This window comes from Sander lucioperca, chromosome 14, assembly GCF_008315115.2.
Source record: "Sander lucioperca isolate FBNREF2018 chromosome 14, SLUC_FBN_1.2, whole genome shotgun sequence".
Classification (NCBI taxonomy): Eukaryota; Metazoa; Chordata; class Actinopteri; order Perciformes; family Percidae; genus Sander; species Sander lucioperca.
In genome coordinates, this window is record NC_050186.1 from 20,437,633 (window position 1) to 20,451,395 (window position 13,763).

General features: G+C 38.8%; 1 protein-coding gene across 1 annotated transcript in view; it reads left to right on the plus strand.

Moving 5' to 3' along the window:
* The window catches only part of LOC116047488 (fibrocystin-L-like), a 56,390-nt gene that overhangs the window by 33,025 nt on the left and 9,602 nt on the right, over positions 1–13,763 (plus strand). Inside the window, exons 51-63 of the mRNA XM_035991282.1 lie at positions 988–1,106; positions 1,234–1,393; positions 1,914–2,115; positions 3,138–3,226; positions 3,542–3,705; positions 5,366–5,495; positions 6,448–6,566; positions 6,751–6,880; positions 6,989–7,162; positions 7,600–7,703; positions 8,770–8,896; positions 12,109–12,197; positions 12,281–12,371. Coding sequence (XP_035847175.1) covers positions 988–1,106; positions 1,234–1,393; positions 1,914–2,115; positions 3,138–3,226; positions 3,542–3,705; positions 5,366–5,495; positions 6,448–6,566; positions 6,751–6,880; positions 6,989–7,162; positions 7,600–7,703; positions 8,770–8,896; positions 12,109–12,197; positions 12,281–12,371 — 1,698 coding nt within the window. The remainder of the gene's footprint in view (positions 1–987; positions 1,107–1,233; positions 1,394–1,913; positions 2,116–3,137; positions 3,227–3,541; positions 3,706–5,365; positions 5,496–6,447; positions 6,567–6,750; positions 6,881–6,988; positions 7,163–7,599; positions 7,704–8,769; positions 8,897–12,108; positions 12,198–12,280; positions 12,372–13,763) is intronic.

Genomic DNA, 13,763 nt, shown 5'->3' on the forward strand with positions numbered 1-13,763 from the left:
CAAACTGCATGACACAAACCTTTAACAATAAACTTGGTGATTGCCCTGTTGTCAACATTGAACTAATAGAGAATTAACTTAAGTACAAAGGAATGTAACTGAAATGCCTTGTTGCTGAAAGGTGCTGTAGAAGTAAAGCTCCCTTGCCTTACAACCTCAGCCTGTCAGTCAGTCATCAGGGCATATAAACCACTGTTGGGCCTGCTTGTCTCAGAGGAAGTGTAACGTCAATAGCAACCGCTTTCGCCACTCCATCAATATATCGCAGCAAACGCTGTCTGCATGAAGCTTTGAAAAACTTTATCACACTTGAAACCACTTTATCGGCATTGCCGTGACTCACTGTGACTTCAACAAAACTGCAGAGATGATGTAGTTTGCCCGCACCTCTGAGCCCGCGTCTGTGTGGAAGCTCCGCAACTGGGGAATCGTACTAAGGCAAGGAAACAGGGTGAAGGTTTTAACTAGATATCACCATGAAACTTCCCCAGTTGAGTACTTACATTAAGACAATAGTTTTTTTGTATTACAAATGTTATGTTTAGATATGCAAATGATGCATTGTCTATTAAATGTGCACTAATTTGCATACATTTCCAGAACAGAAATCTGAACATTCGATTAAGCCAGGTTCAAAATTTGTGTTTAATTTTGTAGACATATTAGAGGCAAATTTGGATATCTCGTAATATCACTCCATAAATCAAACTGGAAAGTTTGGTGTAGGCAAGTACTACTGAAGTGGAGATTTCTGGCTCAGAGTACTAATTTAGAGAAAACGTCTTTACAGATATGTATTATAAAATTCTATATATTTTTATTGGAAACCACTATTTAGAGACACAATATCTTATCCGAACCTTAGTACAAATATATATTTGCCTGCCTTGTCTGGCTTATAAAATGCTAAATGAGGGGTTAAAGTAAAGCGTTACCAAATAAATGTACCTGCTGAAATATAAGAGTATTTTTATCTTACTATTAAAGGCACCAGTGTGATTGGCCTGAGAATAGCCTTGCTGCCCTCTAAACAAATCTACAGCTGGAACTTTCACAATATGGATCAAATCAACATCTTTTATTATGCAGTGTTCTACGGCTTCAAGGTACGTGAAAGATCCGCCACTTGATGTGATATAAGCAAAATATTAGGACAATACTATATACAGTAAATGTACATCAAATCTCAAAAAAAAAAAATTCGTAAAAATGTACTTTTTCCCCCTGACACAGTCCGATCAATATGTGATCATCAACCACAACTTCGCCCAGAGTCCAGACAGAGTATATATCATTGATTGGAGGAGCGGCTCATCGTCACCACTGAGCTTCAGCAACAACACAAATGGAGACTGGTACTTCAACAAGACCTCCAACAACCTCTCCTACATCGGTTAGACACACTTTACTATGGATCTATTGATTTTCATGCTAATTTCAGTGACTAATCATTTAAGTTGTTTATTAAGGAAAAAATCCAAACTTTGACTGATTGTAGCTTTTCAAATGTGAGAATTGCCGTTTTTTATTAATGGGTTTTTGAACTGTGGGTGAGACAAAACAAGATATTGCACCTAAACGGTTGGTTTTTTTACATTTTAAATACCAAAAAGAATTTTGAAAAAAATTATGGCTTTGTTATTGTACCTATAACATAATCAGGGAGTCTGTCTTTTAAAAAGACAAAGGTTTTGGTTGACACCTCCCAAAACCAAAAATGTTGCCCTTATTTTTATGAGCAGTGCTATTGTTATTGGTCTAAATCCACATCTTAAATCACATAAGGCATTAGATTCATTATGACCTCAAACTGGAGTTCATAGTTTCTTAGTTCCTTTAGATTATTTACGACTAAATCGCACAAGAACATTCAGCTAAACATTCAGTGATTGAGTTGTTTGTTGTGTCTGTAGTATCTGGGAAGACGAGCCAGCGCAGGCATCTTGGCAGCACTGACCGCTCCATGACGGACATCGAGGTGTACCTTATGTGGTACCGCTGCTCCTACCCCAACTGCATCCAACCACCTCCAGCCACATTCCCCCCCTTACCCACTCACCTGCCTGGCAACTTGACAAACGAGTCTTTTAACCAGACCTACAATAGGCCAAAGCGGTAAGACAAAGGGAGAACTTGCTTTGACGCATGTTTTGGGCTGCCAATAAATCAATGTCCTTACATTAAATATCTTTCAGTGCGGTGACCCATTTATTTTATAACGGTGCATGCTCACCACGTAGCACAGGTATACTTCAGTTTGTCCATATCATTTTAGGTAAGTTTCATTCTGTTTTCCAACTAAACACTAATAAAACAATATCACTGACGAGCCACTAACACGGTGAAAATCTGTATGCTTTCCCCTTTGCCACACACCTGTGTACCTCTGGCTGTTGATTACCTATATGCATTCTGGTGACAATATTATCTTTACTGTTACTATAAGTGTCAAGGTGCATCATGCCAACTGCTATAATTATTATAATTATATTCCTGTATATCTGTATCAGTGTCTCTGTGTCCCAAACGACAGCGTCAGATAGCTGCCCACCAAGAGTCTGGGTCTGTCCGAGGTTTCTGTCTGTTAAAGGAAGTTTTTCCACGCCACTGTTGCACCAAATTATTGCTCGTGGAAAATTGTTGGGTCTTTGTAAATTATAGTGTGGGCTAGACCTATCTGTAAAGTGTCCTGAGATAACTCCTGTTGTGATTTGACATTATAAATAAAATTGAATTGAATTGAATGCTTCACCCAGGGATCAAACATAAAACTGCATATGCATTAATGTCACCATCGTGGTATATAAACAAAACAAAAAACTAAGTAATGGCTCCAATAATGGCCCCAACATACGCTTAATCCCTTCTACAACATGTTTTTTATGCCATACCAGGAAGAAAGACAGACAGAAGAAGAAGTGTTCAGCTCATTTATGTCTATCACTTACTGTATTTCTTAAATAATACAAAAATGTAAAAATAGGATTAGGCTTACAAGTTAAAGTCCTGCTTTCAAAATCTTACTTAGAATAATCATAATACCCTAATGTAGTACCAAAACTGAAAATGTTTTTTTTAATTTTTTTTTTTATGTTGACTAATGCTAAAAAGTTCTTTGTTTGTGTGGTTCTCTCTAGTCTGTGGTCTGATGCCTCTTTCTGGAAAAGTTCAGCTGAAAATAACTTTTCTGTACCAACAGAGGGCTCTGATGTGGTCATCCCAGCAGGTAATGTCTAGAAGAACACCAAAAAAACATTTAAATAAAGCAAAAGAAAATGACAACTAATGTAGAAATGTTCATTATGTTGACAGTATTGTTTTTAAATTCACAATAACAGCCAAATATTTGGTTTGAACCAGATCTTATGGTAGTAAACTGTTAGGATTTGGTACAACTGTGTGTATATATATATACTTTTATATATCTATATATATATTATATATATATATATATATATATATATATATATATATACTTTTATATCTATATATTATATATATATATGTATATATATACTTTTATATCTATGTCAAACCACAGTGGAGTGGGTTGTTTTGGACATCAACACTCCTCCTCTCAACAAGCTGACGGTCAATGGAGTTCTTGAAATCCCCGACAACATGAACAGCTCATCCTCCAGACAGGCGCGGGCTGCTCCTGAATACAGAACTGTGGTGGTAGACGCCGTTTACATCTCCATCCAGGTCAGTGTGATCAGTTATCTCTCTCACTTTCATGATTATCTAGATTATCACTATAAAAATAAATCTATTTCATGCATTTTTTTTAGTTTTGAGTGTTTTATTCTTAATGCTGCGTAAAAGTGAAGAAGAAAACTGTTAGGAAGGACAGAACGGACTCAAACGCAAGGCTCAAATTGCAACAGGTTTATTGAACACAAAGGGAAAAGAGAGTGGGGAGGTAGACGCCAGGGATAGGGGAACAGAGGGAATTGGGAGCCGGGGTAGGACGGTGAAGGCCGATAGGAGGGTGAAGGTGGTGGGTGGTGATGGGGTGGTGATGGCGCAGTGGATATGACACATGCCTTTGGTGTGGGAGACCTGGGTTCTAATCCCACTATTGATACATCAATCAATGTGTCCCTGACAGCAAGACACTTAACACCTAGTTACTCCAGAGGCGTGCAACCTCTGACATATATAGCAATTCTAAGTTGCTTTGGATAAAAGCGTCAGCTAAATGACATGTAATGTAATGTAATGTTAATGTGTAATGCCGAGGAGGAGACACTGGAGCGGGAGAGCAGAGAAACCGAGGAGTGGATGGCTGGAAGCGGTGGCGGAGGCAGGTTGAAGCAGGGTGCTGTGGGAGGGGGACTGAGTGGTGGAGCCAGCTGACTGGAGACAACAGACAGGTCTAAGAGGGTAGCTGCAGGGGACAAACAGAAAAAGGGTAACATTTGTACAAGGACAGGAAAAAAAAACCGAGGCTCTTGAGGAAAGCTTGCAGAGTGTTTCACCAGGATGACTGGAGCAACAATCAAGCGAAGATGGTCTGTTGAGCCGCAGTTGAAATACTGGTCTTGATTATAGATGGAAGGCAGGTGTGTGTGGCGGGAGAAGGTGATGGTGGAATGATAACCAGGTGTGTTCAATGAGCTGGCAGCAGTAGACCAGATGGGAGGGGGAGAACACAGAGGAGGCACAGAGAGAGACATGGCCAACAGAAAAAACACAGAAGGCAGGAACAACCGAGAAACTGACAGTGAAAAAAACAAATAGAAAATAGTAAATAAAACAGAAAACTCACAGCCAGCCGACCCCAACCATCACAAAAACGGTTATAAAGTTCTTTATCTTCAAAATGTATTTCAGGAGGGTGTGGCAAAACAGCTTTTTGTGTTGCTAAAAGTCAGTTTATGTCCCCACCAGCAACAACAGAAGGCTGTGGAGGTATTAGATACAGATCTAAGTGGATATTAGCAGATGAACATGACAGAACATAAAAAAACTAAAGTGTCAACAACATCAAACTAAATCAATCAGTGGTGGAAGAAGTATTCAGAATAATGTATTTTATATTACTGGATTATAACTATTGATGCAATAATGTGTTTATCGCTTTAATGTTGCAACTAGTAAAGGTGGAGCTAATTTTATATAATATTTGCCTCCAAAATTTAGAGTCGAAATACAAAATAGAAATAAAATGGAAATACTTATATAAGTACAAGTACCTCAAAATTGTCATATTTGAGTAAAACTACATAACTTTGTTACATTCCCCTGAATTTCCACTGAAATCGCTAGAATGAAATAGATAATGTAAGTAAAAGCAGAGAGTTGATGCCTGGTTCAGTACAGTATGTTCAGTGAGTGATGTTTGTGTCTCCTGCTGTTTCAGGGCGGCAGGCTGATCGCAGGATGGGCTGACGAACCGTTCAGAGGTCAGCTGCACATCAAACTGAGAGGGAACCACCGCACGCCTGACTGGCCTCTGCCTAACGGACCCAACCAGGGATCCAAAGTCCTGGGTAAGAAAACTTTCCCTGAACTTATAGATAAAATATTTGCTACTGTAATTTAATGCAACTGTGTAGTGCATTTTTTAAATACATTTTCACATATGGAGACCAACAACATTGTCACACATTTAATAATTTAACTATATGATGTAGAATATTCTGCATTATTGTGTGTATATATATTTGTACATACTGTATATATGTACATGTTTTTACTTCTATTTTAAAAACTAATCAGGAAAAGTAGTACAGGTTTACATGAAATACATATTTCAGTTTTACCATAAAGGCAAAAGGAATTTAAAAAATAAATAAAAAATACATATACTATAAGCTCCTACACATATTCCTATATATATATATATATTTACATGTCTACACACAAACACACGTGCATGTATGTAAAAAATGATGTGAAGAAAATATAATTAAGGCAAATGAGAGCGAGAGGGGAAAGAAGAAGAAAAGACCAAATAAAATAAAATAAATAGATACATTATAAAAGAGGTTTTTTTTAACACAACAACTAATAATAACTCTAGAGTATCTAAGGAAAATGTATGTACTACTACTGGATTACTTCTAATCTAAATCTCCTACCTAAAAACTTTAAATATATCATAAAAAAAATATTTAAAATTATTTTATTCATGATAAGTTAGCATATTTTGGTTTTATAAATGAATACCTTAAATAAGTTTCAGTTTTAATTATAAACTCGTCAGATGTGATAATTAAAAAACAAAATGCTTTAACTGTGCTCCATTTGAACTGATTGAACTGTTGATGCTCAGTTGTGAATGTACAATTTATCACATCAAATAAATATAATTGTCTTTCGTGTCACTGATAAAGAAGGGATATTATTACATAAAATAAAGGAAAACCCCACCCAAAAGGATGGTTTGTATGGTGCCATATGTTTCAGAACTGACTCGGTGTGTATTTTGTTGTACCACAGGTGTGTTTGGTACACTGGAGCTGTATGGACAACCTCACAACGTTTACCACACCAAACTGGCTGCCACTGCTGACTCTGGATCCAACACTCTGACCCTGTCGCAGTCTGTGGACTGGCAGGTCAGCGTGGTTTCTTTTTACTTTTAACTCTGTGTTTGTATTTTGAAATTTAAAGTTTTTTAAAGCAGACGTAATCAAACAATACTTTTTTATGTGGTTAAGTTACTCAATTTTGAATAAAATCTAAAACCTGACCACTGCCAAAGCTAGTATTCAGCCATGTGTTTCCATGTTGTTTTTGCAGGTTGGAGACGAGGTGGTCATCTCCACCACCAGCTACAACGCGTTGGAGACAGAAAAACATCAGATCAGTGCCGTGTCAGCAGACGGCCGTAATCTGACCCTGAACCAGTCTTTGATCCACACTCACATCGGTCAGTTCAACATCTCTAAAGATACTGCAACTGTCTCCAGAGCTGCAGAATGATGTTCACTTAACATTAGGATCAGACTGACCTCTCTCTCTCTCTTTCTCTCTTCAGGTGAGACTCACTCCATCTCCGGTACATCGTTCTCCTACACTCTGGCGGCTGATGTCGGTCTCGTGACCAGAAACATTAAGATCATCGGTCAGGAGAATCCAGATATGACAACGGAGTTGTTCGGAGCCAGACTTTTGGTGGGCACCTACTCGTGGGCCGGAATCAACTATAAAGGTAGGCAGAGTATTACATGTGATTTCTTTTCTAACAGGATAGTATGTTATGTATTGGATTAATTATCTGTAACGTAATTACTAAACAGGAGTTCCAGACCTTTGTGCCTCTCAGGACAGTTTAAAGTGGCTGAGTGATTTCCTACATACTGAAGCATCTGCAGTTAGATTTTGAGCTGGACACATTGATATTTTATGCATTGTTTTATATAAAATACATGTAGTAGCCATCAATCATCAGCCATGTTCTTACAGATTATATTGTCCCCCATATTAAGATTTAAGGTATTTATTATTTGATAGTTTTACTATTCCTTATTGTCCTTATTACTCCAGCAATATGAAGTACATAGATGTACTTCATACTCCGCCCTGGTATGGTTTTGCCTTCATTTCTATTTAAATACATTAAGCATGTTTGATGTTTTATTCCTAAAGGCAAGGCTCAGATCAGGAACGTGGAGTTCTTCCGCTCTGGTCAAGAAGGCTGGACCGACTACACTGACCCTCGTTACTCTGTGGCCTTCCTCAACCTGGGAGAGGTACAGCAACACACACACACACGCACGCACATATACACACACACACACACACATATACATACACACACACACACTCAACACACACACATTAAAAGCAAAGGATTACAGGACTAAATGCATTTTTAAACAAAATTAAATATGTCCTCTTAATTGTATGTATGAGAATTAAGACATTTTTTAAACTACAGTTACAGTAGGGCGGCTCAGTTGAAAACTACTGAGGTAGTCATATTTTCAAATCTCCCGTTTCTCTCTCCTTCTAGCACTGACTTAAAGGTGCAGTAGGTAAGGCTTATAAATATGTCATATTTGCTGAAATTGACCCTATGTTCGAGTAGAACTACATGAAGCAGGTAATAAAAAAAAAAATCTGGCTCCTCTGGCACCACCTACAGCCTGTAGTGTGATTTGCAAAAATCCACAGCTCCTTGTTAAGATGCACCAATCAGGGCCAGGGGAGGTGTCTAACTGCGTGTCAATCACTGCTCATGCACACAAATTCATTCTCCCTTATGAAGGGAAGAGGCTTAGGAGACCGTTTTGGGCTTTAGCGGAAAGGGGGGAGGGACTGAGAAGTTGTCGATGTTCGGATAATTTGGCTAAGTCCTGGATCTTCACAATCCTACCTACAGCACCTTTAATGTAGGGCCCTATGGAATCTGTCTTAAGCTTTTTTAATTCTCAATTTCGCGATTCCATCCATGGTTCTGTTATCAAAGAAACTATTGGGCTCTACATTAATGCTACCATCAGTCTGTGACTTGCCCCAGCTGGGCCCTCGACGAAAAAAAGACACTATTCTGGGGGAAACTCTGTTTTATATCAGAACAATGAAAGAATCTAAAAAGAATTACAGAAATAATGACTCAAACTAAACATTTCTTCTATATCATGTAACTGGATCACAGAGCTGAAAAGTCTTTATATTTTATCTGTAACATTCAGCAGCAGGAGTTGAAATGACCACTCTGTGCTATTTAGCCTTGTTTGTAGTTAACTAATAAGGAGAAAGTATCTGTTAAATTTGTAAAATGCAAAATGAATATGTTTTCTTTTGTGTTGAAAGGTTTCAGAAAAAGACTCGTACATTCAGGGTTGTGCTTTCCATGACGGCTTCTCTCCAGCCATCGGAGTCTTTGGGACGGATGGACTGAACGTTGATGATAACGTTGTCTACCGCACTGTGGGAGAAGGTAAACACTGAACTCTCAAAATGATTGACAAATGCTCTTCAATTTACACATGGGCCCTGATAATTCAAAATGAATGTGGCCAGTTTAACCCTCTGGGGTCTGAGGGACTTTTCAGCCATACAGATGATTTTAGTAATGCTCTAATATTGTTGTAAATTTGAACAAATCTAAGCAGTATTGGGTGCCTGGGTGGCTAGTGGTAGAGCGAGTGCCCATTTGTAGAGGCTCTGTCCTCGTCACATAGGCAGCAAGTTCGATTCCGGCCTGTGGCAGTTTCCTGCATGTCATTCTCTCTCTCTCCCCTCCCCTTTCATGTCTGAGCTGTCAAAGTAAGGCACAAGTTTAAGCACAAGTTCAGCTACAATAATATCTAAGTAGAATGTATTTCCGGATTGTACCTTTTTAAATAACAAAATAATAATAATAATAATAATAATAATAATAATAAGTAGATTAAGAAGTGTGCTGGAATTTCTGAAAATACATTACCTTACCCATTGTGACTGTTTTGGCTACTTGAGGTGATTGTGTTAAATAGGTATTTAACAAGCACAAACACTTTCATCTGCTCCATTGTTTTATACAACTAATTTGCAATCTAAAGAAAGTATGGCTGTTGTTTTGTGACCAAGACTTAGCAGTGGAAGGGGTAATGGCTCTTCACACTAAATATGAAAAAGTTCTGTTTACAGCTTAGCGCAGGATGAATGGGACTGCAGAGAGCATAGCAGGGCAATTCAACTACATTGTTCAGGAAGACACAGAGAGCCCAGAGACTGGACTTTTCCCTTAGATTTTGTCAATAAAATAAATCAGATCATTTATGAAATCAAAATACTGAGTTAAGTTTAGAAAGAATGAAGAACGCAAAGTCTGATGACGTCATTTGCGTGCATATTAAATAGCCATGTGGATTTAGCGGAGAGGATGGTTTGTTTACACCAGCAGATAAATTCTAAATTTTTTGCCCAAATTCTGAGATTCTTGGCAAACTAGAAGATAAACATTTAGAATACAATTCGACAGCTTTCGTTTTAGACTGTAAAAAAAAATCGCTATTTGCAGAGTAGCGCGTTGTGTAAAACAGCAGCGGCAGAGGATAGAGAGACCACATGCAGACAGCGCAGGTTGAAATATTGCTTTTTAAACAGGTAAGTATTGATAAAGTATGTGGCTTTTTACTCAAAGGTTGTACAAAGGTTTTATTATACTTACAGTAACAAGCGTAACGTTAGTTGCCATCTGCACCAGAAGCCGTTGATAATCCTCTCAGTATCGTTCCCAGTTAGGTACATGTGCTGCATGTTCAGGGCCGCCTTAACCTAATGTTAGGCCCCGGGGCTGAGGGGTTTTGTAGGCCCCCCATCCCCTCGATTTATAGAGTCTCATTTTAAAAAAGTGTAATATCTAGGTAATCTACATCACAAAATGCATTAGTTTCTTTCGAGACATACAACAGTGAGTTTTCCCTCTTTGAGCCAGAAAACACCATACTATTGTTATTAACATATCACTGAGCCCACTTGAGCATAAACACAAGACACTATTTAACAACCACACACAGCAACTTATGGTGATAATAAAACCAAAATGTGTGAAAGTATGATTTCAAACGATATTATGAAAAACATCACCAATCATCACCTGTCTGCACAAACATTGATAATAACTGATAACAGCATAAGCAAAGAACAGCAACAGATCAAAGTAGGTGCCTCTTCTCTGGCCTCAGCGGGCCCTGTGAACCAATCACATGCACCTGCACAGACACACAAACACACTCCATTCAGCACCATGGATAGCAACATGGCCTAATGCCAGGTACCAAAAAGATGAAACATTTATAGAAGGTTTGCAGTATAAATGTGCATTTCTCTTAAAACAATGCACAACCACAACAATTTAAAACCTGCACAAGCTATAAATACAGCACTTTCTTACCTTTTTAGAAGTGCTTTCGTCTGGTCTTCTTTGAAGAAAAGAATGTCCTTAAAATCCAAATCACGAAGGATGTCATGCTCAATAGACATCAGTGTGAGATGACTGACTCGGTCTTGCTGCATGCTTGATCGCAGTCTATTTTTCACCAAGCCCAGTTTGGAGAAGGACCGCTCTCCGCTCGCGTTGGTCACTGGCATAGTCAGGAATAGCCGTAGAGCTATGTCTGTGTTTGGAAACACTGTATGGAGTTTTCTTCTTCTTAAAAACTCATCTCCCCCTAACTGGTTTGCGGCCTGGTCCTCTCTCTGGGGCTCGTGTGCTCCCCCCTCCTCCTCCCCTCCATTGCTGCGGCCTGCGGGCGGTCCCCTGCTCCTCTCCAGCTACATCCACCTGCGCGGCCTGCGCCTCCTCCGCTCCCTCCGGTGTGTGGGACAGCGATCTTCCTCCGGTGCTGGGTCCATCTTCAGTAGCAGCTGGTTTCAAAAATCCGGTGAGCTTTGGGATGCTCTTTAGTAGATCTTTTTCGCGCAACTCCTTCTTAATAAGTTTTTTTCTTTTCCGGGCACCACTCTCAAACGTCCTCCCCGATATTTTCCACTTAATGTCACTCAATCATATAGGGACACACCCCAAAACTAACTATAGACATTCTGATAGGTAAGCCCACGGGCCATAGGCTATGGGGCCACGTGGGTCACTCCTAATTTCGATCAATCAGCAGCCATGTAACGTGCGATTAGAGTGATTGACAGAAAACCTGACAAGTTACAAAACAATATGACCTTTTCAGCTCATCATTAACTGAACATGGGAGGCCCCTGAACATGGGAGGCCCCTGAACTTGGGAGGCCCCTGGGCTTCAGCCCAGGTAAGCCCGTGCATTAAAGCGGCCTTGTGCATGTTGAACACACTATACCTCTCTGCTCTGCTGTGTGCGAAGCGTGGACATCAGCGTTCAGAATCCTGTCCATCTTCCAAAATGCAACGCATGTATCCAAATGAATTATGCTTAAATGCTTATGCTTTGTCCATTGTGACTTAGATCCTCCTGCAATACCGAAACTAATCGGCATGTGAATAGAGATGCAAATACGGGGGGCTGGGTATGATAAAAACTCATGAAGCTATTAATCTAAATACATGACATATTTATTTTTATCCAGCTGAGCTACGGCGCCGGATCTCTTTACTCCAGAGGGTTAAGAAAGTGAAGTCAGTCTCCCCAGCACTGAAAAGGAACTCTTTAAAGTATTATACATTCCTGTTTGCAGGTTTCAAAATTTGGGGCAACAAGATAAAACTGAGGAGGAACCTGGTGATGATGACTGGATACAACTACGCCTGGAATGCTGCCATTGAGGTCCCTTCTCTCAAAATACAATATAAACTACTTATAGTATTAAAATCTGTTGCTGCATTTTTGATCTGTACTGTGTTTTTCAGGTCAATGAGGGGACAAATGTTGTGCTGCAGCATAACATTGTAGCAGGTTACGAGAGAGTCGCTTATCGTATCGATGGTGAACCATGTCCAGGTGACGGAATTTTTTTTAACCAAAGTGATAGTGGCCATTTCTATGCTGCCCTGACATTTTCTGCGTTTCTAATGTCAGGTGATATTAAATGTGATGAATTTGCTGTCTTTTTTCAAGAAAGTGTCTCATATTAAAGATAATATAACATTTAACAATGTATTGCAGCAATAAATCTAGCCCCGCTCCACCCACACCCGAAGTTATTGCTGCAAGCTCAATGTCAACATTCTCACCTGTCAACTTCAAAGATCTAGATGAAGTAATTCAGCGCCTAAAGTCTAGCACTTGTTCTGACCATAGAAAATATTATTAATTGCTCTCTGTAGACTGGCATTTTCCCTGCTTCTCTTAAGCGTGCTGTTGTCTCACCTCTGCTAAAGAAAAACAATCTGGATCCAGGTACACTTAATAACTACCAAACCAGTTTCCAATCTCTCTTGTATAAGTAAAATACTTGAAAAAAGTGTATATAAACTGGATGCGTATCTTTCAAATCACAATATATTGTATATGATACATACCAATCAGGATTCAGAACGAATCATAGCACAGAAACAGCTCTCATAAAAACACTGACTCACAGAAAATTAAAATTTTAGTTCTGCTTGATCTCACTGCTGCTTTTGATTTGGTTGACCATGACATTTAATTAAAAGGCTCCACGTCTCCGTTGGCTTAGCTGGCCCTGTTTTTAACTGGTGTTCATTATACTTGAAGGACAGGAGTTTTCATGTTTAGTAGAAACAGGTAGTTTTAAATCTACAGAAAGAAAAATCTTCTCTGGGGTACCACAAGGGTCAGTCCTTAGACCATTACTCAATCTGTACATGCTCCTGCTTGGTATTAGAGCCCGACCGATAAAGGATTTTTAAGGCCGATATCGATACAAATATTTGGTGATTTAAAAATCCAATATTCTAATATATCGGCCAATATATATTTAAAAAAATAATCCCGAAATGCGTAACAAAACATAAACAGATTACCCTAACATTAGTTATTTGTAGTTATTTATGAGTCCTCACTAAAATAATATGATAATGCAGTTTAAAAAAAAACATATTTGTTTTATTGTCACAACAGAACAGAGGAACATCAAAATATATTAAAGTTCTGATAAAAAAATAAATGCAGATACCGATGGAAAATGCCTAATATCGGCCCGCTGATATATCGGTCTGGCTTTACTTGGTATTATCATTAAGAAACACAATGTATCCTACCAGTCATATGCCGATGACACACAATTGTACATTTCACTTTCCTCCGATGATCTCAGTCCTATTAACAAACTAGTCAACTGCATTAACAAGGGTTGGTACATAAAAATGATAGACAAAAGATTTATTTACACCTGGATGCACTCTTTCTGAAATAAAGTGAGCAAGTTAG